At 39.2% G+C, this 26,616-nt stretch overlaps 2 protein-coding genes and 1 long non-coding RNA gene across 7 annotated transcripts; 2 read left to right on the top strand and 1 right to left on the bottom strand.

Annotated features, from left to right (window-relative positions):
* The first annotated feature begins 1,133 nt into the window (after positions 1-1,133).
* Positions 1,134-2,026, top strand: LOC131678276 (uncharacterized). The gene is made up of 2 exons (XR_009303614.1): positions 1,134-1,784; positions 1,839-2,026. It is a non-coding gene; the product is annotated as an uncharacterized LOC131678276 (long non-coding RNA).
* Positions 2,027-5,964: 3,938 nt separating this feature from the next.
* Positions 5,965-10,910, top strand: LOC131678275 (secretion-regulating guanine nucleotide exchange factor). 5 transcript variants are annotated; one of them, XM_058958298.1, is made up of 4 exons: positions 5,965-6,149; positions 6,202-7,148; positions 7,209-7,333; positions 9,804-10,908. In XM_058958298.1, exons 1-3 carry the CDS (start codon positions 6,138-6,140, stop codon positions 7,294-7,296), a joined length of 1,047 nt encoding a protein of 348 aa, XP_058814281.1. In that variant the 5' UTR covers positions 5,965-6,137; the 3' UTR covers positions 7,297-7,333; positions 9,804-10,908. The 5 variants fall into 5 exon arrangements, 4 of the variants coding, with proteins under 4 accessions (XP_058814281.1, XP_058814279.1, XP_058814282.1 ...); XM_058958296.1 differs by having other exon boundaries at positions 7,209-7,324; positions 9,804-10,907; XM_058958299.1 differs by having other exon boundaries at positions 6,213-7,148; positions 7,209-10,910.
* An 11,546-nt stretch (positions 10,911-22,456) lies between these two features.
* Positions 22,457-23,443, bottom strand: LOC131682912 (uncharacterized). Its single transcript, XM_058964725.1, has 2 exons — positions 22,763-23,443; positions 22,457-22,693 (listed from the first exon to the last, which is right to left on the bottom strand). The coding sequence occupies exons 1-2, from the start codon at positions 23,420-23,422 to the stop codon at positions 22,505-22,507; spliced, it is 849 nt and encodes a 282-aa protein (XP_058820708.1). The 5' UTR covers positions 23,423-23,443; the 3' UTR covers positions 22,457-22,504.
* Positions 23,444-26,616: the final 3,173 nt, after the last annotated feature.

Below are 26,616 nucleotides of genomic sequence, written 5' to 3' on the forward strand. Positions count from 1 at the left end.
TTTTTGAAGTTTTTTTTAGCGTGAAGAACACTAGAAAAAATACAAAAAATACAATTGAAATGGTTAAATAGGTGCAAAGTACCGTTATTCACTTGACATGGCTTTACTCATTCTTAAAATCTTTGAGCATTTCTTTAATAGTGAACATTTCTAAAGGAAATTAAATCCAAAATAGGACATGGCTATTTAAGTGCTACAGATTTTGGAGGCAGCATATAATAATGGAGATATCGGCGTGTGGATTTTTAAGGAATTGATCGATCATTTCATTATGTAAAAAAAATAATGCGCCTATCGGCCGACTTACTTTTTTCCCTCGATCTCTCCAATCTGTATTGGCAGCCGCAGGATGAAAACGAGAACCGAAAAGTACTTTTCAAACAGACACTTTCAGTATACTTTTTCCTGTTGCTACCCGCCTTTCTTTATCGCTTCAGAAGGATGTGCTCCTTTCTCTTTGATGATTTCGTTTTATCTGCCCTTCTTTTCGCTCTCATGTTGGTGCGAGCAGAACGATATTCCCAAACGCGCCGTGTGCATTTTATATATGACAGCTGTAGGAAAACAAACCCCTAAGTAGTGTGAGTGAAATCATTTGCATAGAACTCTATGCGCGCGTATTACGATACTCTGTAGTAGTGTGAGTGTGCGAAATGGGCATATGATTAGTTCTATGTAAACTCGTTCGATGGCATTACTGAACTGAAGACTGAATTTTGACAAAGTGAACAGGGTCTGATTATAGTAACCTATGGTTAACATGGTCAGTATAACAACAAAAACACACTATAGCTATTTCCAATATTGTTCATTAAAATCCTACCTTAAATGTATACGTTTTTTGGATGGTATTTCGCCAGAAAACTATATTTGAACCATACGAGAAATAGTAGAAACTCGGTACTAAGCGACTATTTGTGGTAACGTAAATATATAGTCCACGAAATTTTTTTTCGAAAAAGATCGTCATTTTTGTATTGTAACATAACCTAACGCTATAGCATAGCATAGCATAGCATATGCGATTGCACAAATCGTGGGTGGCTGTACAGTGATCAGCTAATATTTAACAAAATATCCATCAGTGATCAGCTAATATTTAACAAAATATCCACCATACCGCGTCGCAAGAAAAAACATTTGGGATTAACGCTTTTTCTTCATAGTGGAACAAGCATCACAGTGTACACCTGGCCACGTCCTTACAATCGCCGAGGAAGGGAAGGAATGTTAGTTCAACATCTACTAGCGAAAGTGCAGGGAACCCATACTACTTTCATAGATGTTTCAGGAAAAGGAGCTTGTGTTAGTAGGGCAGGTTAATTATCAGGAACTTATTCAACAACATTTCGTAGGAAATATTGTGTAAAATGGATGTAACTTACCTTTTGTCTATTAATTTATGGGAAACCTAAAATCTAGGCATAAAATGGTTGTAAAAATAAAAATATCTAATGCACAAAATTTCGTGAGCTCAAATAAAAAAACAAATTATACCAACGACACGACTAGACACTTGCATTCCAAAACTGTATCTCAAATCTGACTACCCCTCAGTGACTCAGGTAACTGGTACTGTCAAATTTGATATATGGTTAGAAAATATACAAAACTAGCAGCACTAATGAAGCTGTTATTTTTTCCTAACAACGATTATGCTCCGTTGCAATCCCTGGTTACGCCGACGAAAATAAATAAACAAAATAATTAAACCGTTGACGTTGGCTGCAAATGTGAAAAGTATATTCGGCAATAAATTACAAAATTAGCGCTGCTTTCCAGAGGTAAGTTATTTAATTAATTAAGAACTAGCTATTGACGACTCATCCTACTTTCAGCACCCTCGAATGATCGATACCTGTTTTGTTAAACAAATCGCTCCCTAAAATCAAAACATCTTCCCTTGCCTAGTATGGTGGATAGTGCAGCAAAAATGTTAAAACGAATTCAATTTGGTATTTGGTTAGCACGACATTAATTGATATTGAACATATTAAAGGTATAAATAAAGCGTTTTAGACAATGATGATTTTGGTATCTTATAAAAACAAAATATGATTAGAAGTCCACGTCCAGCCCGATGGCGCTTTATCGTGTTCATGGAAGTCCACCTGATTTAGAAATAGTTAAACAGCACAAAGTTATCGCTCCCGGCATGAATATGAATCTCCGGCCCTATTCTGCGCGGCGTGTGACGGGAGACGACTAATCTCACCTCACTTTCCGTGACTTTTCTCGCGCGATTCTGAGAGTCGACTCGGGTGAGATGAGATTCCCTATTGCGGTTAAATGGGCGTCCCAGTTCACCCGAAGTGACTCTTCAGAATTGGGTGAGAAAAGTCACGTAGAGTGAGGTGAGATTAGTCGTCTCACGTCACACGACGTGCAGAATAGGGCCGCTCTTGTCGAACTGGTCACTAAAATCTATCCCTTTTGTAATATCTGCTTGCATGGGTGACAGATACTAGTGCTGTGTTTGATGCCCTATTTCCTCGGTTTCGCTGATCTCGCCAGCGTTGTCTGATGCGGCACACGCTGGTTAAAGTGATGGGGCTACGACGACGTCGTTACCGCATATTTTGCAGGTAGAGGTAACTCTCGGTTCCTTGACTGAAGTCTTGTGAAACGTGTTGCGTACCCAAGCTCCAGCATTTTCTAGAAATTTTGCGGATCACCAATCTTACCGTCCTTGTTAGAACTTCCTGGGTCTGGTTCTAAGTGGCCCTCAGATTAATGAAAATCATGAGCTGAATTTTGAAAGAGTCACCACACAGTTGATATGCAAATCTACTCTGTTGTATAAGGCTCTCATTTTGATCCGGCAGGTTATCACTGGAGTGATTTAATCACGATTGAACGAACGATTGAGCTGTGAGCATGAATTTTAGTCTCACTCCATTTGTGTATTGAGTATTAAGGATTTGTGAAGTGACTACTGAAGGTCAGTTTGCTTCAATATCCTTTTCATTGTCCGACCGATGCTCACCTCACTCCATCGAGGCAACTTACTACAGTCGGCCCTATTCTGCGCGGCGTGTCACCTCACTCTACGTGGCTTTTCCCACCCAATTCTGAAGAGTCACTTCAGGTGACGTGAGATGCCCATTTAACCGCAATGGGGAATCTCAACTCACCCGAGTCGAGTGTTCTCTGGTACGTGAGATATCGCTTGGAAGGTTCGACACACTTAGATGGTATATGCAGCGACAATTGAATTCACTATCTTATACAATAATGGTGTTACTCGAATATTCGTAATCATTAAGGTTGGACAGAGAATGCGCAAAATTCGCAAACGAAAAAAGCAGTTTTTTTCCACACCGTATGTCAGATCTTCATAAAAATCAATCAGCGTATGTAGAATGTTGTTACAGTACTGCTGATTGATTTTTATGAAGATCTGACATACGGTGTGGAAAAAAACTGCTTTTTTCGTTTGCGAATTTTACCCTTTCTCTGTCCAACCTTAATATGCAACTTACAATGAGATAAAAAATGGCTTTCTGGTTCGGGCTCGAATGAATGAGTCCCAACAACGAAAAATTTTACTTAACAGATTAATCGTGCATACACTGCGGAATTTTCGAAAAATATAAAATATAGTTACAACATCCACTGTTGCTAAACCGCTTACATTTTTCATCTGTAGTTCAAGGAGATACAATTTTGCCCTTGCAAATTGCTGCTACTTCAGTGTCGCTGTCTTTTGCGACCCACTGAGAGAAAATTAGACGTCAGTACCCACTGGGATCACTCGTTTAACTGTTCGTTAAGTTGCGGCAGACAAGCAGCCCTTTGCAATTCTTACTCCAACTCAACGCCGCATTCGATACGTTTGGGGCGATGAGGAACTGCCATTTCAACCGATTTCCACAATTCGATGCCTAGCAACAGGACTGCTTCCTCGGCCAACGGAACGAGAGCAACGTTTTCCATCTTCCTTCATTTTTCTTTTTCTGGGCAATTGTCTAGTTTGGGGACTTTGGTGATGGAGGTCCGATTTTAATGCGGTTTTTTGCCAAAGAGGTGTATTTTGACCTAAATGGACCAAGTCCGAGAGCGGAAGTGTGGAATTTTTGACCAGAGTTTGATAAACTGAAAAAATGAGTTGTCCTTGGTGACACTCATAACAATGACAGTGCAGTGCTTTAACAAGCGGGCTTGTTCAGCGGGGTGACTGTGGTGCGGCTTGGCTGCATATCCAAGGACAGGGATCCGAAGCGGCGTGGGGCCGCTGAGGTTACGTTGGACGAGGCGTTGATCAACCCATTAATCAGTGTTCGGTTGACTAGTGTGGCTGCGCCGCATCGCTTTTTGGTGTGCTGTCCGATTTCGCAGCCACTCAGTCGGTTTTAAGTGTTTGAGTGGGCCGGGCAGCGAGAGGGTCACAGGTGTGCTTGTGGCTCCGGCGACGGGTTGATCAACGCCTCGTCCAACTTAACCTCAGCGGTTTTACGCCGCTTCGGATCCTTGGCCTCGGATAAGCGGCGGAACCGCATCACACTGGCTCCGCTGCGTGAGCTCACTCGTTAAAGCACTGCACTATTATTGTTGAGAGTGTTGTTCAGCGCAACTTATTTTTTCAGTTTATTAAGCTTTGGTTGGGAATTTTGCATTTACGCTCTCAGATTTGGTTTGTTTGGATTGGAGTACACCCGTTAGGCAGTAAAGCGCATCAAAATCGGACCTCTATCGCTGGAGTCTCTAAACTAGAATCAGAATTACATTGGTTTAATTAATGTATACAATACAGAAATTTGACCTCATTACCTTCTTGTGCTCAACCTCAGGTGATGTATCCTTTGAAGAATAGCCGCTTCTTGTTTCTACAACCGTTGCAGGTTCCTCGTAAGAAGAACGAGAGTGCTTACGATGTCAATTATTTTTTTTCCAGTTTTTCCTGTAACTAGGCAGTTGATTTTGTATACATACCATGGTTGCTATATAGCAACTGAAAATCAATAAACAAAGAAGTGTTGCTGAAGAAATATTTTTTTCGTTCGAATCAAGGGGTCACTCAATATACTGGTAACTGGCAGTAAATGAATCGGATCATTTTTTTTTCACAATTTTTCATCAAGTTTCAGGTCGTGTCGTTGATTATACGTTGTTTCGCATATTTCTGCGGATCTTCTGATAGAATTATTAGCACTAATTCCATCAATAAAATTCAATACGTTGTTTTTTTTAAGCCGCCATTTTCCCCAACTGTACACCCTGTAGCATAACGTCTCGTGAAATGTATATAAAAGGGACGTCGCAATTCATATATACAATACGTCGCGATGTTCGTTTACGTCAAATATAATAATCATTTGTTCTACTTCTAGAGTAGAGCCTCTAGCAGAACTCAGTCACTTTGAGCCCATTTTAATTGAACGCGAGAACGATTTCCGCTACTCGCCTGCAGATGGCGAACGGAGTACGACGTGTAAAAATTTAGTGGGGAATTGTGCATAAGTTAAAACGCAACTTTTTACTACCGAAAGGCACTTTTTCCGATTTTGTCACCGCACGACCGAAAATCTACAAGACATGAGTCAATTGAGATTCACCATCACTACAAGAGAACGGAGCAAACTATATTCTGACCAAAAACACCGAATTCGCATCTAAAATCTATTAAATATCACGAGCACAAAAATAACTTTATCACAGCAGTGCTGCCGCTCCGCCCACATAACCTAACGCTATATTCCCCAAATGGTAATCGGACTGATAGCCCAAATGACAGATACAATTTACGGTGTGGCGTGTTTATTGTCGAATCACAATATAACAAATTCTGGAAGAACAATAATCCAAATTATCCATTTATTGTTCTCGTTTATGCGGGATATCTATCCCGCCAACTGGAAATTTTAATCCGGTCGAGCTATAGCTCGGAAAGTAACGCTATGTAGCACAGCGTGTTTGGCTTCATTCAGGTCCAACTAATACTCGGAAATGTAACGCTATGTAACTGCGTGTTTTGTTCCATACTGTGTTTTGATTAATATTAATAAAATTTAATAATAAATCTTTGTCAACATTGAAAAACGACTAGAATTTGGAATATACGGAATATAATACCATTGATATTTTAAACAAACAGTGCAAGTTATAGTGTATACTTACAGCATTCGTGAGATTCAACGATGTACGGCTGGGTAGGTAAAGACTCTATGGTATATAGCTATTTCCCGATGTTCACTATTCTAGGGCGCCAACAGCCATGGGCAATTGGGTCTTGGATACACGTCGGAGATGTGTGAAAACCCACAACTAGTTGAATCATTGCCATTTGATGCAGAGTCAATTCGCACAATAAGCGCCGGAGGTGGCCATACATTGATATGTACTGATGATGGTCGTTTATTTTCAAGCGGGTGGAACAATCGTGGCCAGCTGGGTTTAGGACACACAAATGATGTGTGCCGGTTCACGTTTGTCGGCGAGTATGGGTTCAAAACAGTCGCGTGCGGCTGGGACGTTTCAGGAGGAATCAACACTCAAGGGGAGCTGTACCTGTGGGGATCGAACCTCTGGTGGCAAATTGCCGACAAAAATGCAAAATTCTATTCAACACCCACAAAATTGGAACTGCCGGCAGGCGACAAGGCGAGGAAAGTTTGCTTCGGATTAAGACACACTTGTGTGTTAACGGAGGATGGGCGTTTACTGTTGCTAGGAAAGTCTAAATTGTTGCATTACGAAACGCTAGATCGTATTGATTTGGGTGGAATCGAATTTTTTGCTTTGAAATTTCCCGAAAAGGTTGCCGATGTCGTGAGCGGTGAAAACCATTTAGTAATTCGATTAGAACGGGGAACAATTGTTTGTAAAGGAGATGACAAATTCGGACAATGCTTGAAGGGAACAGACGTCAACGTTGGCAAGCTGCAGGTTGTAAAATTACAATCGGGTTGGTCTCATTCGGGTTATTTGACAAGTAACGGTACGGTTTACCTGTGGGGTCGAAATAATTACGGCCAGCTGGGCGTGGCAGTTGATACAAGTCGTGATGGACCGACATTGTTGGATGTAGAAAGTAATGTGCGAGATTTTTGCCTGGGATCGCAGCACGGGGTTGCCCTGGCAGATGATGGTGTGTACTCTTGGGGTTGGAACGAGCACGGCAATTGCGGTACCGGGAATAACGAAAATGTGTAGGCTTTAGCGCTTGCTGATGTATGAATAGTTCTGGTTTGATTTTATTTTTGTTGTAGATGGACCCCAACAAGAATTAAACAGATGAGGCGTGCTGAGGTTGTTGCCTCCGGAGCAGCGTTTTGCTTTGTGCTGCAGAAGCGATGAATTGGGCATTGGAGTGAGACACAATCTGGTAATTATCGTATGTATTTGTTTCTACAAATCAACCTGTAATAAAAAGATTTATTTGGCTTTGTTCAGGTAGCCGGTCAGCTTTTTGTTGCCAAAATGTAGGCACTCAGTTTTGGGGAAACCCAGAAAATCGTGTCGCATCTTTTTATATAATTTAGTCAGCTTTATTGGGAGCAGAGCAACATGTAACCTTCTGTAAAATTCCCTTTTTGCGCACATATAAACTTTTGGATTATTTTTGACTGCATTCTTGTTTAGGGCAAATATATGTATGGTTAAACTTATCTCCTTTAAGTTTAAACTAAGAGAGATGGCGTCTACCTATTCGTACGAAAACCACGTAGTTTCAACGTTTAACAATGTTATAAACAAACCCGAAACTAAACCGTATTGCCCCATAATGCTAACAAACTAATCCTGATTATTACTGTGCACAACAAATTTAAAATAGTTTTTACTTGTCGATGGAATGCGCTTTATTTTTATTGAAAAATTTGCAACGTGTTTATATGGTAAATTTAAGAGCATTACGATCAATCAGAGAATCGTTACAAATATTTACTCCCAAAGGCACAGTTCATGCAGGTAGGCAAGTACGTTCCGGGATGATGTACCTGGAACCAACATGCATCCCAAACTCCCGATTGAATTATTAGTTCACCTATGTCCTTGGTGCAGAGAACACCATTTCCCGCACATTTTTGTGTCGCATTAGATTGTATAGTGAAGTAGTTGTAGTTAAGTAAACAGTGAAAGAAACGTCGGAAATGGCACAATCCTGCACTAATGGACCATTTGAAGCTTACTTCAATGCTGATCTTCAGAGGTTGCTACCAAGTGGTCAACGATCGCGACCTCTATACAGATTTAGCAATAACGACCTTGGAAGCTCCATCAGCATGGATATCGTTCCTGATTTGAATGCCCGAATGACCGACATCCGAGATGTTGAAGAAGATCTACGCATGGAGAGTACGATGCTAAGGCAGAATGACAATATTCCGATAGGACGGTGCTCAACGCCGAGTCCGGCCTACTGTTACCACTGTGATCACAAACATCGGGGAAGGTGTTGTTTGTACGTTGGCGACGAGGAGGATGACATCAATCGATATTCAGCTTGGGCTCAAGATTTGCAAAACACGTCGGTGAAAATGCAGCACTTTCCACGAATTCCGGAAGCGGTTTCCGGTAACACTACGCCGTATTGGTTTCCGCAATTTACCTGTGCCAATCCGGAACAGATTGAAAAAACTGTAAATCGAAAATCGCCGACTATAGGTGCGATTTGGACGAAACAGTTCTATCACCCACTGCTAAGCTGCAGTTTTTTGCAAGACGTGCCAGGTCGTCGGACTCAAATGCTATCACCTTATCAACAGTACATGCATCAACTGCAGGAAATGAACCAGCAAAGTGTTGAGCAACGCCCGCATCTTAACCAGAACGAAGCTAACGAGGGTATACAATTCATACAGCAATTTCATACCTACCATGTCTATAATGGTCCAGTCTACGTCCAACATCACAATCAGACCCCTTATTTCAACAGTCACCATTACTACCACCAGCGGTATTATCAACAGCAACAACATCAACAACAAAATAATTTCTACTACAATCTACAACTGCAGCAAGCAGTATCGCAGGCGCAATCCACTCAAATCGGTTATCAAATCCAGCAAGGGCTACCTAACCCATCCCAGCAACCACACTACGCAACACAGTGCAATACGCGGGCACATGCTCAGGGAATCTCCTTCCCACTGTGGATGCTATTTGGCCATAAGAAACCTACTGTGGTTGAAGACAAAAAACCACCCGCTGCTGCTGCAGTTCATCCGGGTGCTAGTGCATTTATGCCAAGCCACCACCCTTACAAAATGGATGGTTGGTCTACGCCTGTTCGGATGGATGAGGACGAACCGACGAAATATCCACAGCAATGTCCCCAATCTGGACAGATGCCGTACTTTGTGTAAGAAACGAAATGTGCGTTTGAGTATTTTTTATGGATAATGCAGTGTTTGGGGAAAATGATTGTGGAAATGCTTGTCGGTGACGGTGTTGCATTGTGTCTGACAATGGGCCACATCGTGTTTCCACTCGATCGATAGGGGTTGTTTTGACAGTTTGACATTGTCAAAATAATTACAAATTTAGGTAAATACATTAAATAGTAAAATGTAAATTCGTTCTACATGTAGCCCGTACTTTATTTTAGCTACTCTGTCTTTATTAGTCCAAAAACGTTAGTCTTCGGTTTCTCTTAGTTTACCTATACACAGTATTGGTGTTGGCTATGATAGAATGACTCATCTCATCTCACGTGCTTGTGTTGCTAGTAGTTGATTGTAGTCAATTCATTACCTATGCGGTGTACCTTGGAAATCGCAAAGTTTCTATGAGTTTGTCTAGCTCTATCCTGTTTAATATGTTACCATTGCAATGCATTGCTAATATTTTCAATATTTTTTCAGGACAACCTTACCTTGAGCCTAACCACACAAACACTATCGTCGGCGTGTCTGATGAGAGCAGGAATAATTGTCGAAGCAGTTAATATTAATGTAATATAGCTAGTTTAAGCAATTTTTATTTTGTATTTCTGAGGAGTAAAATTGTCCAGTTGATGTGCAATATGTTAAGTATATTTTGTACATATTATCTTATTTCCTAAGATAAATTTTATTGTGAATAGTAAATAATAAACGAAAAGATAACTGGATTTATGCGTAAAATCCTTCATGCATATCTATCAATATATTTAAAGTCAATGTTCGGATGTACATAATATATGGACTCCCAAAAAGCTTAACCGATTGCCGTGAAAAAATCTATGTAGACAAATTTTGTCATGTACACGGATACGGAAAACTACCAAAAGTTGAGCTTTTTGACTCAATCTTGGGGTATCGTGGAATAAGGTAAAATTAGGTAAACCGTGTTGAAGGTAGTTTCCCTTTATCCACGGCAAAAACCACAACTCATTGACAGGTTTTTTATACTCAACCTTGAGTTAAATATGCCTAAATTTAAGTTGAATCTACCTAATTTTGATTATACTTCAAACAACTCAAAAGTATCTTACCACGGAAGACCTCGACTGAGTCGAATCTATCTCTTTGTTTTTTACAACACTAATAAGTGCGAAAGCGACGCAAGACTCAAAACTCCCTAAATTTAAGTTAAAAGAACTTATTCTGCGGGTTGTTTTATTTTTCCGTGTAGCGTGTTTGCTTTATATTGGGTTAAGAATTATCTGCCCACCAGATGTCGCTTTGGAACGAATTGTGTTTTACTACTATTTCGTTGAAAGTCGCAGCAACGCGCTACGGGTATTAGCTAGTTTCTAATAAATATTCTTTGACGTTTCCGGTGTGAAATAAATAAATATCATTGTTGGCACGTTCGTGCCTATCCACACTCCTTAGGGCCATGCACAAATGACTTTTTTCGATGGTTTTCGACCCCTCCCTCCCGCTTTGTACCATTTGGTCACAAAATTCTAACCTCCTTCTTCTAAATAACGTAGCATTTTCCAAGTCCCCCCCCCCCGCTGCACAGTGGCGTAACTATATCAAATCCATGGCCAAAATTTTTTCACATGTTTTTAAGCTTTTTTATACGATAACAAGTGATGAAAAATGGTTTTTTATGGTTTTAGACAAATTTTAACCAAAATATGAAAATATTAAACCTCCTTGCAGTGTGATGCAAAGCCGAAAATAAACGAATTCCACAAGCATTATTATTTTTCAATATAAACGTGTTTTAGAGTAATCTATCAGTTTGAGGAAACTTCACATTGAGATTTAGTCTGTTTCAACTGTTTTCATAAATAAAATCATTTTGTTTTATGTTCATATGTTTATTTTGATTTTATGGTTTTCTTATAGTAGAAAAAATATTCAAGTTCTTGTAAATTCGGTTATAGAAATCTATCCAAATGACTCATTATTCAATCTGGATTATTCACGTTAACACTTGCAATCCGGAGACAAGGAACTGGAATGAGAAGATTGCATAATTTGTTTGATGCTTCGCTTACGTTTCCAAGGCAACTTGTGTACGTTACGTTTCATATAGCAAGGTTAGTGGACTAGCTGCAGTTGCACAGGGAATAAGTAGATAATTATGCTTGGGAGTAGCGAAACATCTTTCAATGTGCAACTCCTAGTAATCCTAAATTGTTTATTGATCAATACCGGCGCCGGTCAGGCTCTAACGTAGATCGCGGGAGGAAAGTGAAGGAATGGTTAGTCCGATACTTGCTTTTTCTAGAGGCCGTATATTCAACTGCGCACTCCACAAGTGTCACGGGAGGAGGATATTTGTTAGTAACAGTATAGAAGTTGGATACTACTTCTTCTTTACCGACGCCAGAGAGGTGACTTCGCTTCTGGACTAGATATCGATCCATCAACTCATGGACCGGGGACCAACCGCTTTACTTCCCTTCCGAAGGAAGACGTCACCCCAGATATTTTCACCTCAAAAAAATCTCAATGCCCTTGGCTGAAATTGAACCCAGGCCGATTGGAATGAGTGGCGGTCACGCTTACCACTCAAACACCGGATCTTTTAAATAGCCCCAATACTGATTTTTTTAATTGTATTCTCTTAAATTTGAGCAAAAAACACGACATTTTCAAACAGCTGTGAAAAACCGAATGGGATTAATTGGGAAAGTTTTCTTCGTGGAACAGTGAGAGGACACTCCAAATAATCTTCTCCTTTTAAAAGATTTGCCCGACATTGCCCGACAAAGTACTTTTTTTACTAACGAATATGTGGAAAATTGATAAAAGTAAGCACTTTTATAAAACCTACCCAAAAATGATAAAGAAAAGCTAAAATTGACCCCAATTGATTGTAGTTGATGAAGTTTGCTATGAAAAGCACAATTTTGATGTATATAGTGACTTTGGGTAATTAGTTTTAGAGCAATCTGAAAAATTTATGTATAATGGCTTTCAAGCTAATAAAATGTGTAAAAAAATCACTGATTTCAAATAATTACATACAAAAATTATCAAACGAAAACGCTTTTCTTTGTAAGCAAAGGGTTAGAGTATGTTTCGAAGAACAATTTAAGCTGAAAATATAGACAAATAAACAAAAACAATATTTTTCTATTTTGGCCAGGATTTGAAGTTAGTTACGCCTCTGTGCGCTGCCGGCTGATGAAAAAATTCAAATTTTTTTCGCATATTTTCTTCAAATATATGTCTTTACAAAAGTTTTGACAGCTTTTATCAAATTTTTTGCTATAACAGTAAATTGCATACAATATGAATCCATTTCATGACAAAAATTGTGCTGATAAGTTTGTTTTGAATTTTATATCATGGAACATGAAGAGAAGTTCTCTCAGTTCACAATCCTGCAGTTGCTACATATTTGATTCTAAAAAGCGAGCGTTCATCTATGTTACTAAATTTCTTTTGGTTGAATCAGAAGAGAAAATTTAATTCATCAACCAAATTAAGTCTACTAGTTAGGAAAATATGCCTTTCTTGTTTGTCTCCTGTAATGTTTCTTTTTGGCGGTAAATATGTATCCCATAAATTTGCAACAGCATGCAAATGAAGGCTTTTTTTCATTAGGTCCAATCTGCAGCTTCCTCTTTTGATTATTTCTGCAAAAACTATTATACTAGCTTATTACGCAAACAGTTGAATGGAAATCAGAAAAGTGACTGAGTAATTCGCGGAAGAGAAAGTAAACAAAGAGAGGCTCTCTTTTGCAGATTGGACCTATTGAAAAAAAGTATTCAAATAAGCTTTACGTTTTTTGGAGAGCTTGCAATACCGCGAATCGAAAAACTTACGTAATTGTGTGAATTTTCATTTATTTCTCTTAAGAATAGAGAAACGTTGAATTGTTTTCTTTAATCAATGGGTGTTGATGCGCGTCAAAAATTTAAACTTAATGCTACGTCGCTCAATTACTGACCCTACCCTCCCCCTCGCAACACTTCTTCATAAAATTGGTAAATTCCCCCTACCCCATAAAATGCTACGTCATTTATGCATGGCCCCTTACACTTTTTTCGCCCTTCTTCCCTACGGAACTACAGCAAGGTATTACTTCGTGGGGGTGCTCGTTGTACTTTCGTCGCACCTCTTTGTTTCTGCTCTATCTCGGAGCCTCACTTGGTTCTTGAAATGGCTCAACCTATGAGCTTTGCTTTAACTTTTGACTCTTCTCTTGCTTCTTGTCTCCATCTATTACGTCGCCTTTTTAGCTCTCGTTTCCGTGAGCCGTTTAGATGCTGATTCCATGAGCTATTTAGCTCCTGTTTCCGTGAGTCATTCAGTTCCCGGCCTTATCTCCGGCGGAACACTTTTTTCCCGAGTGGGTACTAAAATTCAGAGTGATTTCTACCCGTGGTGACGAAAGTTCAGACCTGGCGTGTGTAAGTGAACAGGAATATTCCCGGATAATATCTGGTGGCTATTTGGAAACACCCTTTGTACATGGGTTGTATGGCCGACGGCTCAGCGAAAATGTGTTCGTTGATTGCTGATACTTCAAATGTTCCAACTAACTACCAATTACTCCATTCTTTTAAGGGGTTATATACAAAGTTGAAACTCAAAAAATCGAAATTTTTTTTATTGAATTTTCTATAAGTACATACTTTTGAAAATATCTCTGCGAAATTTCATCCAGATCGGAGCATTAGATTTTAAATTACAGACGTTTACAGCGCGCTGGTTCTTCTACGAATGAAGTGGACACAAAACATTAAATGCAATTATCTCGGAATGAAGTTTTTTGAAAAGTACCGTTGCGGTGAACGTGATATCTCAAAAACTATTCATCCGATCTTCAAATTATTTGTTTTAGAATTGTTTATATTTACAATCTCGTGTACTTGAACGGTTCCCTTTTCATTAAAAAAATTTCGATTTGCAGTGAATTTTTGTTTAAAATTTTGAACACCACAAAACTCAATTTTTTGGTCAACGTGTTTATTTTGCAAGAAAAAAAAAATTATTGGGAAACCGATTCATTCAAGTACACCACAATACATTTTTCTTGATAATCTTTGTAGCTTTTGGATTTCAGTTGAGCGGTTCGGCTGGGAGAGCGTTCAACGCAAACCTCTGCAAAAAAAAACATTCTTCGGGAGATGGACCATAACTCCGACAACCTAGCATATATTTTTAAATTAAACTTGTTTTTTCTATCTTCGATAGTGCTACCAACGAACTGTCTTTCGCTTTTTCAAATAAAATTTATATAAAACACTTTAAAAAAAATCACGCACTTAGCTGACCCTCAAAGTTCGTTGCATTAATTTTCCGTTCCCACCGATAAAACCTTTCGCAGGTATGGAAGCCTGCATGACAGTGTTGGCTAACGGCAAGGTATCTCCAACGACCGACATCCCCTCAAGCTCAATGGAGGTCGATTTGGATATTTCAGCGGGGGCAAAAATAATGCCGATAAGTCCATTTTTCGATACAAATTATATTCATCTAATACAACCGGAACCAGGAATGTCTTCTTCCGGACCTAAATACATAAGCCATTTAACATCATCGATATATGCGGGACTAAACGCTCGGCCATGTACGAAGAAGTATTGTCTACGTACCCGCCTGGGAAGTAGAGATTGATGGTGTAGTCTTCTACGGGGGCCCTAATAGCTAAGTATGGGCACAGATAACAGAGGTTTAAACACGATTTGAATCGTGTGTAAATACCCGCTACTGAAATTCCGAATAAATCAGACGTCTTAAATACGTTTGGCAAACGTTTGTAGATGGCGCAGTGATCGATACAATGCAATGTGCAGCTGTCAATCACATGTAGAAAACAGTTGCGCAGATGGCAATAGTGAAACACGGATTTCCAACGTTTATCAATTTGAAAGTTTACACAGGTTTTTGAACAAATTTTGTTCTAGCCTAAATGTCTGTTATCTGTGGTATGGGGTTGGACTCTTTAAGAACCCTTTGCTTTAGTAAGTGAAAATTCTGGTTTGCAAGTAATTGCGTTCAGTAAAAATCGAGAAATGTAAGAAAACCACTAATTTTCCAGAAGCCTGATATCAAGCCTTTCGCAGAGTCTGCTTTCCTACACTTTGTTCTTTCGAACGGGGCTCGTCTACCTGTTCGTCTTTTTGTGCCGCGAAGCATGAACTGCCATCGTCGCAAACCATTGGGCCTTCAGCTACGCATTGTAGAAACAAGGCACGGTGTGAAAATGTATAGAGAACTATGAAAAGTTTTTCTACTGTGGAGAGACTCCGCATGATCTCTCCATATGTTCTACATATAAATTATATGGGGAAAAAATGAAGCACTCTTTTAAAGAACGCTCCGAGAAGAATTGCTAAATAGGGCTACGCTACCGGCCATGACTAATTAATACGCTTCTTCAATCACTAAAGAGCGAGAACTTTTAACTTTTCTACGAGGGAGTGCAAAGTTGATGCAAAAATGGAAATTAAATGCATTTATTTCTAATTTGATGCAAATTTGTTATACATTTCTAGAGTGATCTGCCCCTAGAGCCAGATGGTTACCTATCGTGCAAAGTAAACAAACATTCTTCTTTCGGAAAACATGCAAGAAAAGTAATAGTGTTGAGAAAAATAATATCATGGTGAAATATTTCAATTGACCAAACAGGACACTGTATTCAGTTTATTATACTTTTTGCAACAAAATAAAATAAATAAGCCACGAAACAGTAGGTTTCCAATACACTCCATATTAATATCTTGTGTAATTCGGTTGAAGTCACTCAAAGTTACAGCAAAAACTGTGGGTGCCAGAACCAAAGAAGGGGCATCTTTTTAGGCAGTGTTGCGGATTCCTCTGTACGGGACTCTATATTGTGCTTTTCACCGAAGATTAGCATACGACGGAATCAATTCAAAATAGCGAAAGAATTGAAAATATACCCTGTTAGCTCCATCTGCCCAGTTTAAAACAAACATCTAGCAATATATAGGACCTGTTGGTCAGGTATCGGACGGTCATGAATTGACAGTTCATGGATTTATTCACCTCTTCACTACCTGTTGAGCGAAAATCGGAAATTATTTGTTGCTATTTTTTGGTACCCATTTAATTTATTGTTTAGTGTGCCTTTTTGATGCCTAACTCGATTCTTTTGCATCCTCCTAAGTTTTTCCTTGGTTCAAGAGCGATAGTCGCTCGAACACTTCATATAAAAATCAATTCAAATTACATTTTTGTAGCCTTGCGGAATTGAAAAGGTTAAATCTTAAAAATGGCGGTTTCGTAATCTTGTCGCGATCTTATCGCTATCTTGTTTTTTTGCTATTTTTGCTAATTTCCAGTGATAACCAAAATAATACCACAGACTCTAGTTTTGACTACAGACACTTTATGTAACAGACTTGTAACCGTTGGTTACACCGTTTATTGTTGGCTTCGCCACAATGAAATATTACACGTGATTTGCTCAGTGAGGTCCACTCATCCTAATTCCTACCCTGGGTATTATATCAAGCTGTCTGAGTGATAGCCCGCCAAGTCTGACGACGGAGGGGTCATTCACGCAAGAACGCTCACGGATACATGCTAGGGATACCGATCGCATCGGTTTGAGCGAATAATGTCGCGCAACAATTCATCGATTGACGTTGCAACCAGTAGAAGTGTTGCCAATGACAGCCTTTAGGCCATCGGTCATGTCAAATACCCGATCGTAGTTTTATAGCCTTAGCTCAGCAAATGATTTGTTCGACCTCTTTCCGTTCTTAACCATCCAGCGAGATAGAAGTGCGCGTCGTGTTCTCTCGTTGAAATATTATAAATTAGTGTCGTTAGAATAGAGTGTATGAATGTTGAATGTGTGTTTCAATGTAGGTTCAGGTGATAGGCGAAGATTGAAGATTAGAATAGTTCAAATAGAAGTAGAAAATGTAAAATAGACAGTTTTTGGTAAGGAAAAAAAGGCAAGCATGGTAGGAAAAGTGATAATAAAATGTTTTTTGATAGATACACGCTGAAAGGAGAACATTCGGCACATTTTGGCTACAATACAAATATTAAAAGGTAATTTAATTAATCTACAACAGAGCTTGTACAATTTTTGTAAAATTATGACATCACTGGCACCAATTTGTTGGGAAGTTCCCTCAGCGGACCTTTTATGTTTGGGCCGGAACACATTCCGGAGAATTTCTTCCTCAGGTCGCCATTACCATCTGGGCATCATCCGTCACCATTTTGTACGGGTGTGAGTCAGCATGGTCTGGAAGCTGCTCAGCCACGCCTAAACCGAATAAGACAAAATCCATTCGGAGTCACTCGCCGAACTTCCGGATATTGCACAACGGAAAGAAACCATCGCTAGCCATGGTAACCGTCGCAAACAGCCATCACTACCAACCACCACAATCACCAGCATAGTTCATCACCAGCCAACTGCTCCAGCAATCGCTCCGGGTACCCGTCGCAGCCACCGACATCGGAGTTGCCTGAACCGTAAACCGCAAGTACCTCAGTGACGTCAAACCTAATCTAAAAGCCGTGCATGGAAAATAAATTTGTAATGTTCACGAAATCGGTGATTTGGTACAAGGAAACGAAAAACTACCTAAAATTGAGTTCCTTTGACTCAATCTCGTGGTATCGTGGGGGAACTTAAAATTAGGTAAACCGTGTTGAAGGTAGTTTCCATTTGACCACGGCAAAAATTACAACTCATTGATAGGTTTTTTATACTCAAATTTAAGTTGAATTTACCTAATTTTGAGTATACCCCAAACAACTCAAAAGTACCTTCCTCCACGGAAGACCTCGACTGAGTCGAATCTCTCGTTTTGTTTTTGACAACACTAATAAGTGCGAAAGCGACGCACAACTCAAAAGTAAGTTAAAAGAACTTATGCTGCAGGTTGTTTTATTTAACCGTGTAGTTTATTAGGTTTTACACCAACCGACATAACCCAACAAAATGAGCCGGATGAACTTCGTTTGACAATTCTCGATGGTTTGTTTACATGACCACCCGTTGCACTCGAACTCACGCAACTGACAAAATAAACAAACCACCGAGAATTGTCAAACATGAACTTCATTCAACTTGAGTTCATTCGTGTCGTCATCTTGTAGAACTCAATTTGCAAAATAGTGAGCCCAATTTAATACTTATACACTCGTTTGTCCGCTTCGTGTATTGAATACTTTGCGCTGACGTCACAAATGAACTGAGTGTTCATTTTTGACAGTTCGCTTGTACTGTTTACATGGACTTAGAAAAATTCTTTACGATTTTCTTCGAGTGAATCTAGTCGTCCACAAATTTCTCTAAGTCCATGTAAACAGTACAAGCGAACTGTCAAGAAAAGTGAGGTTAACTGTGTCTGTAAAGAACCTAATTTCCGTACTCATAAAGGAGTTTCAAGCCTCATCACTGGATGGTGGCCTGGAAACTGGTCGTTCATAGCCGCTTTTGAGAATTTATCTTTTATTTTAGGATCATTGAAAAGTGCGAACGTTAATCGATAAACCCGTTTCCATCTGTTCCCGCTGCCGAATGAGTGACCTGGTGAGCACAAGTGAAGCGGTTGATTAATACCCACAGCATAGTGCATATTTTCCCTCCCAACACCCACTGAGCAAGGCCAGGACTACAGACTAGCGGAGAGAAAAACAGTAAAACTAGCAACCATGGATGTAAACTGGCATCACGGAAGCTCCCATAAGCTTTGCATGGGCTTCCTCTTGCACTTCCCTTCTCAAAACCCTCAACGTTTGGTTGCACTTTTTGGCAGTCCGTTTGGCTGCAATTTTTGACACTTCGCTAGTCTGTGTATAAAGTGTCTGTAGTTTTGATTGGCTTGATTCTTTACAGTACCATTAAAGGTCAGACGAAACGAGTACCCAGCGCGAATAACCGTCCCTAGTAACAATTGAGGTTTTATGGTAGTATTATAGCCACTCATAAAACTAGATTGCAATTGAGTTCTTGTCGTCCGGTCTCACGAACACTTCCTGGTTGAAAACAATCCCATTTGATTTTGCCGTCTTTGTTTATTATTTTCCACCAGCTAGTGATGTAGTGTTTGTGTCATGTGCCGTGTACGTACATGAGCCGTAGGAAAGTCTATTGTTACTTGGGCGTGGACGGTCTCTCACTTCATGGTGCGCAAAGAGTGCTCAGAATTGTACGCGAAAAAGTCTTATAAGGACTTTTTGAAAGTCGATTCGCCCGAATTATGCCAAATATACGTGACGTTAGAAACACAAATGAAAAACTTGTCGAAAGCTGAAAAGCGCGGTTACGCTCGACAGATTAACGAGAGGAAAAATGTTTCCACTGGTGGCTAGGCCCTACATTGTGTATTCGATTCAACCTTTGATCGAAATACACCAGGTAACTGGCATCCCTATCTCCACATATAGAGTTTGACAATAGGCAACATCGTTTTTCCACCGATCGATGGGGGTCAGTTTGACGTCAAAATCGCTTAAAATGTCATCAACAAACAATGGTAGCAGTAAACAAAAGAAAACAATGAACACTTTAACTGATTTGATGTAAACTAAAGTGCTCCTCGTTCGTATTAAAAATTAATTTCGTTCATTTTGTTACAAGCAAAGTTCTTATGTTGGCTACGAAAATATGACGTCACGTCACCCTCTTGAAATACACGCAACCAATAATCTTTCGGTGACAACAGCATCCCATGTAGATCCACATTCAAATCGATGTTTCGCGATGAAATGATAATGCTGTATATAAACGAAACGATTTTTATCTGACAGCATAAATGCTCGCGCTAAGCATTGCAGTGCGCATATTACCGTAACGTTCATCAGAAGTTGACAGCTATGCACAGCTTCTATGCTATTTATTATGACAGTAGTGGAGCGGCGAGGGCGACCACATTGTTACAGTTTCTGAGGAAAATATGAGAGTTCCTGAGTGCTTTATCTGACAAATCATGCCAAATTACCAGATACAAATATTAGTTTGAGTTCCTTCGCACTGCTCTATTGCGGGTGATGATAAGGCGGACACTTAGGCATTTGAATGTCATTTTTATGAAAGATCGCGTAATTTTTCAGTATTTTTTGCCAGAGGACGCTCGAAAATTGGCAAATTTCATGGAACCATGGAAGTTTAGAGATCCCAAAGGTATCAACAAACCTTGGTTAAAGGGGATTGATGAGGTTAGTGGCTTTCTTCGAGCGATATCTCGGGTCATGTCCAATAATTATACGTTGAATGCGCATTTCCGGGATATTGGGGTAGTGGAGAAAGGTTATCACGACATTAAATATGTTGTCTGGTCGTGCGCCTACTGTTTTAGCACCAGATCTCTGCTAACCGAATACATTCGGTTTCATGCTACTTTAAGATGTGCTGGCTATCCTCGATCTCCCCTATATGTCTCTCATATACATCATTTTAACCACTATTGATTAGTTATTTCTTCTCTCTTGGTAGTTATGTTACCATCTACGTGGCAATTAGGTCCCAAAAGAGTTCCCAGAGGATCCAAGGAGGTCAGTCGGCGATCCGGTTCATGATGTCCTGACAGTGATCTTCCGTTTGCCAAAAAAAGTTAAATTTCTTCTTTTCCCTGTCATTGGTGTCCGCCCTCTCTTCGCTTACCCTGACTCGGTCTCTGCTACTCTGATGTTGAAAGCAATCCCTCTTGTGTATGTCTTTTGCCTTTCTTATAAAAGTGTTTCTCTTTGCTTCAATTTTTAATCAATAGTTCTTTTTGAAAAATTGCGAATTATATATTTAGTCTTTTAACATATTTCTAACTGCATCCTTTATTCTGAATAAAATCGTGTTAATATTTTTTTGTATATCGATCAGATTTCCTCGTTTTAAGAAATAAAAAATAATTAGAAATTGCAATCGAATCCTGATTATTATCGCACATTTTGAAGAAATTGAAATTGTAATGCAAAGAAATTTGTATCCGAATTAAAATATAAAATTGCTGTACATCAAGAGTGTCATTCATTTTGTGCGCGAGACACATACATGGTTAATCTTAGGTTTGGGTTTGTTCCAAACTTTAGGTTATTTTCGAGTTGGTAGTACTACCCATACTACCCACGTATTCCGTTGGCCCTGAAACAAACGACGTCTGGCTGAAAGCAGAGGGCGGTAGCATAAAAATGCAATATTTCAACCGCTTTTCATTGAAAAACACCAAGACAGTGGTGTTGGTGTTGCACTATCTTGCAGAAGTGGGAATGAACCACATCCAGCAACCGGCTCTTCCGCTAGAAAATGCAACCCCAGTACAATCCACTGCCGCGGGGATCTCAATATGTGTCATTTAGGATACGAAGAAGAGTCGTGTGTTCAAGAAGTTCGAGATCTTTAAGCGGACTCTATACGAACAGCAATATTGACAATAAACCAATTATTGAGCGCTATTTTGATTGTGTATAAATATTTTGGAAATATTTCTCTGTGGAATTTAAATGGAATTGACGTAGGTACTGAAACTGCCTTGTCAATATTTTTATTCACAACACTTTTGTCTCATGTAGGGCTCGCTTTAGGGATATGTGGACTATTGAATTTTCTGATGATGATTATTATTATTATTGCGAGTTATTGTCTTAGTCCGTTTTTTATTTCTAAGAGGATTAAAACGGTTGCATCGTTATATTTACTATAGTTTGTTTTTTTTAATTTGATTATAGAAATTTTAACCTTAGGGTCATTCTCCTCTTTTCGGATTAGGTAAATCTCTTTTGGGAAAATCTCTAACCCTATGTGCGGGGTTGGGAATCAAACCCAGGCGAGCTGCGTACAAGGCAATCGATTTACCAACTACGCTATGCCCGTCCCCTTCACTATAGTTTGTGAAGGTGAAGATATTTCAGTGAACATCAGCGCGAACGCATATTTAGGTAAATACGCAACTTGGTAAACCACGTGTCAGCTTGGGAGCTAATTTTTATTATTTTTCTTTTATTTATTTAAACATCGGAAAAATAGTTATGGTTGAAAACCAATATGAGTAAGCTCGTAAGGACATGCACAATCGAATGGAAAATGTGAAACCATTTCCAATTCAAAGTTGATGGATAAATAATTTAATTAAGTAGATGGATCCTATAATGGACATATAGTTTCGAAGATAATTTAAACTATAGACTGAATTTCCTTCAAATTAATTAAGATAAAAACATTCACTCTAAGCATATCAAACACTTTGGCAATTATTCAAGGCACTCTGAATTCGTGCCAGAGTTTCATTGATATCAGTCGTTATGAATTGTCCACATAATGTTGTCCAGTTGATCACAACGTTGCTGACGCTGTTAAGAAATGCTGTAGTAAGAGACATTTCCGACGTCATCGTATAAACCTCTCCGATTAATGAGTTCATAAACTGCAAATAGAATTAAAAAAAAATCACTTAGATAAAAAAAACATAAAAATAAACATAGATGCAACTTACCGTCAAGTAGCAATAATTTGGTCCTGCTGTGGAACAAATGGCGATCTGCTTAGCAAGAAGATTGTAATTGACTTGGCCATAGGACAGGAAGTTGACTGCAATTGGAGTGAGCGTGGCAACATAAGCAGTTTGGTTGACTAGGCAGGTTGCATATCTTTCTAGGGAAACGTTGGCCGCTTGCAGTTGACTGGCATTGGCCAGTAAGCATGCCTCTCCTTTTGCGCTCATATAACCCGACGGCAGGGAATAAGTGTAGGTTAGCAAGTTAGATAGATAGCTCTTGTATTGATTCGACATTGCCTGAATCTGCTGATTGATGTACGATGACATCTGTGAGTCAAACGAAGTGATGGAATTGTTTATCGTGCTCAAAGATGCAAAGGCTGACTGAAGCTGCGTGTTGTACGAAGCGGCGTATGTTTTGTTCAGCGACAGATAGGTTCCATTTATGTTGGCCACCAGGTTCTTCGCTGCATTTAATATGGAATCGTGCGCCTTGACAACAGCGGTATTGTAATTGCCCAAGGCTGTCGAGACTGTTTTAAGTCCATTGCTAAGGGACTGCACTATATTTCCAGCAATAGTAAGTGCCGGATAGGTACCATGCACTGTGCTGGAAAAAACACCCAAAATACACACTACCATCAACCAACGGCTCATGTTGAATCGAATTGTAAGCCTTATACGCGACTGATAGTGGAAGCCTGGTAGAAGAATCTTTTATAGCTCACGGCCCGATTGTAATCATCAATGAAATTGATTATTTTTCGCTTTCGCTTTCTTTTGTCTTATTTTCAGACATTGAAGGAAAAGGTTTGCGGGAAAAAGCTTCGTGTTCAACGTTCCATCCACTCGTGTGCGCTTGTAAATGATGTCCCCTAAAAATGCTACATTTTAATAGTTAAATTTTGTTTTACTTTAACATGATTCATACTCTTTGAATATTAGCATGTTGTCTGCCAGATCTTGTAACCAAAATTGTTGTTCGAATGACAAATTTGAATAAAATATATTCATACACCCTTGGAAAAAATGAAAATTACATCTGACGTTAACAACGTAGCGACGTATTTTTTCTGTGTGATAATAGAATTTTACATGTTATGATATGTGAAATTAAATAATGTGCCTCTTTTGATGTAAAACTCAGACTGAATAGCCAAGGAAAAGCCGAACAACTCACATTTTTATATATCATTAAATGTGAGTTTATGTGCATTGGGACGCTACTTTTATGTGCATCTGGCAAGACGTAAAGTTACAAGCTTTTTTTTGCTGTGTAGGAGATTATGACCTGGGACGGGACTTGTGTTTCAAAACGTTGCATAGTGGAAAAAATTGACCCAAAACGCGACTTTACACTTTACGCTTGATGGAAGGCTAAGTGTTGTTATTCAAAATGCATACCTTATGCAAAAATGTCTTGGGAATCGATTGCAGGTATTTAAAATGTCCTCAAAGTACGCTATCATGCTCGTTTTGCCCTAATTCCCCTTTTTGTCAGCGTCTATTTTTATTACAGGCTATATAATTTGGAAGAATACTGAATGTGGGGTACGGGTTAGTGTTTTTTATGCAAAAAAGATCAAAGATTATACGGAAGATAGTACGATTGTCTACATAAAACGTTTTAATCCATTTTGCCCCAATTCTCCCCAGATATTGAATTTTTAGTTTTCCTTTATTTCACATCACGGAAGAAGGCTTAATGCCGTTGATCAAAACTAGTGTTTCTTATGCAAAAAAGTCCAAGGAAACGAGTGGTCAATGATCATACGAAAAGAGTCTGAATGCCGTTCATCAATAATTGTATTGCTTATGTAAAAGGTCCTGGGAATCGATTGCAGATAGTCTGAATGTCAGCATGAAATCTGTGATCCCGTTTTACCCCGTATTCTTCCTATCATTTAAGATTGAACTTAAACCAGGTTTTACATTTGGGGAAGAGGTCGATTACGGCTCATCCAAAGTAGTTATTTTTATATATAAAAGTCCGGGGATCAATTGAAGATAGTTTGAAGTGTCGCACGAAACCCGTGTATCCGTTTTACCCCATAACTCTTCTCATAACTCAAGTGTGATGTTAGATCTGGCCCTTCATTTCATAAAGTGGCTGAATGCGACGAATTTTAAAAAAAAGCACAATAATCAGTTGAAGATAAATAAAACGACCGCGCGAAACATCTGTGTACCAGATTTACCCCAGCTCCCATAACTTATGTTTGAGTTAATTCTTAATCCACATTTAAGAAAAAGGCTGAGTGCGGCATATCTAGTGTATTTTTTTATATTAATGAAAACCCGAGAAATAGATTATAGATAGTTAGAATGACCGTACAAAACGTGCGAACCCGTTTCACCCAACTTCTACTCGTTTCGTTTCGTGCGGTCATGCGGACTATCATCAATCGATTTCCCGAATTTTTTTTACATAAGAATTGCTATTTTTCATCAGCCGCATTCAGCCTCTTTCCAAGAAGCACAGCCAGGTTTATCTTCCCACTTATGTTAGGGGAAGGACTAGGGTAAAACGGGTACATACTTTTCGGGCAGTTATTCTAACGATCTTCAGTATACTTCCCTGATTTTTTACATAAGAATGAATACTTTCGATCACTCGCTTTCAGTCAGATATAACTCCACACTTATATTATGTAAAGAATTCGGGTAAAACGGATGCAATGTTTCGTGCGGTCATTCTTACTATCTTTGATCGATTTCTCAGATTTTTCTACAAAAAAATTACTACTTTTCATCATTCGCATCCAGCCCCTTTCCGAGAAGCATGATTAAATTCACGCTTAAGTTATGGGAAATGTTGGGTGTTTTGTGCGGACATTCTAACTATCTGCAATCGATTCCCCGGAATTTTATACATAAGAATTATTTTTTTTCAGCCGCACTCAGCCTATTTCCGAGAAGTACAGCCACGTTTATCTTCACAATTGAGCTATGGGAGGAATTCAGGATAAAACGGGTGTCTTCCGGTCATTCTAACTATTTTCAATCGATTCACTGAACTATTTAACATAAATAAAATATCATCTGCTTTCAGCCTCTTCCTGAAATGTTGATTAAGGTATATCTCCAATTATGGTAAACGAATACAAACATTTCGTGCGGCCATTCTAACTACTTTCAATCGATTCCCTGGATTTTTATACATAAGAATTACTACTTTTCATCAGCCATTTTCAGCCTCTTTCCGAGTAGTGAAATCAAGTTTACCTTCCCACTTGAGATATGGGAAAAGTTTGGGTAAAACGGGTACACACGTTTCGAGCGGTCATTCTAACTATCTTCAATCGATTCTCCAGAATTTTTTGCATAAGAAATACTACCTTTGATCAACTGCATTCAGTCTCTTTCAGAAATGTAAAGCCAGGTTTAACTTTATACTTGAGTTATTGGAGGAATTGGGGTAAGACGGGGTAATACGTTTCGGGCGATCAGTCTAACTATATTCATACAATAACCTGGACTTTTAAACATATAAATTAAAATTAATTTGATCGGCCGAATATAGCCTTTTATCGAATACTACATATTAAGAAGACTGATATCTCCTTCCTTCCCCCATACAAACGAGAAGCGACAGAGGTTACAGCGCCTCTATTGGAGGAAGGTAGGAAGCTTAATGTAAAAATGTATATGTGTGAGTGCATCACTATGGGAAGTACCACCTTTACCCGCAAGTGGCGTGGCTGCTACTGTCTCCAGATTTTGGACAGAGTTGCCAGTCTTCTAGATATGCAGTCTTCGCTTTTATCGAACTGTAAAGCCAGGATTAACTTCAAACATTTGTTGTGCGAAGAATTGGGGTAAAGTGGATCAATACGTAGCTATGTCGTCAT

Source organism: Topomyia yanbarensis, chromosome 2 (assembly GCF_030247195.1).
Source record: "Topomyia yanbarensis strain Yona2022 chromosome 2, ASM3024719v1, whole genome shotgun sequence".
NCBI lineage: Eukaryota > Metazoa > Arthropoda > Insecta > Diptera > Culicidae > Topomyia > Topomyia yanbarensis.

Coding starts and splice junctions, on each gene's coding strand:
- LOC131678275 (XM_058958295.1), top strand. Junction 7,149..7,208: donor ACCGGGAATAACGAAAATGT/GTAGGCTTTAGC, acceptor TTTTTGTTGTAG/ATGGACCCCAACAAGAATTA.
- LOC131682912 (XM_058964725.1), bottom strand. CDS start 23,422: ATGAGCCGTTGGTTGATGGTAGTGTGTATTTTGGGTGTTTTTTCCAGC. Junction 22,694..22,762: donor CAAATTATTGCTACTTGACG/GTAAGTTGCATC, acceptor TTCTATTTGCAG/TTTATGAACTCATTAATCGG.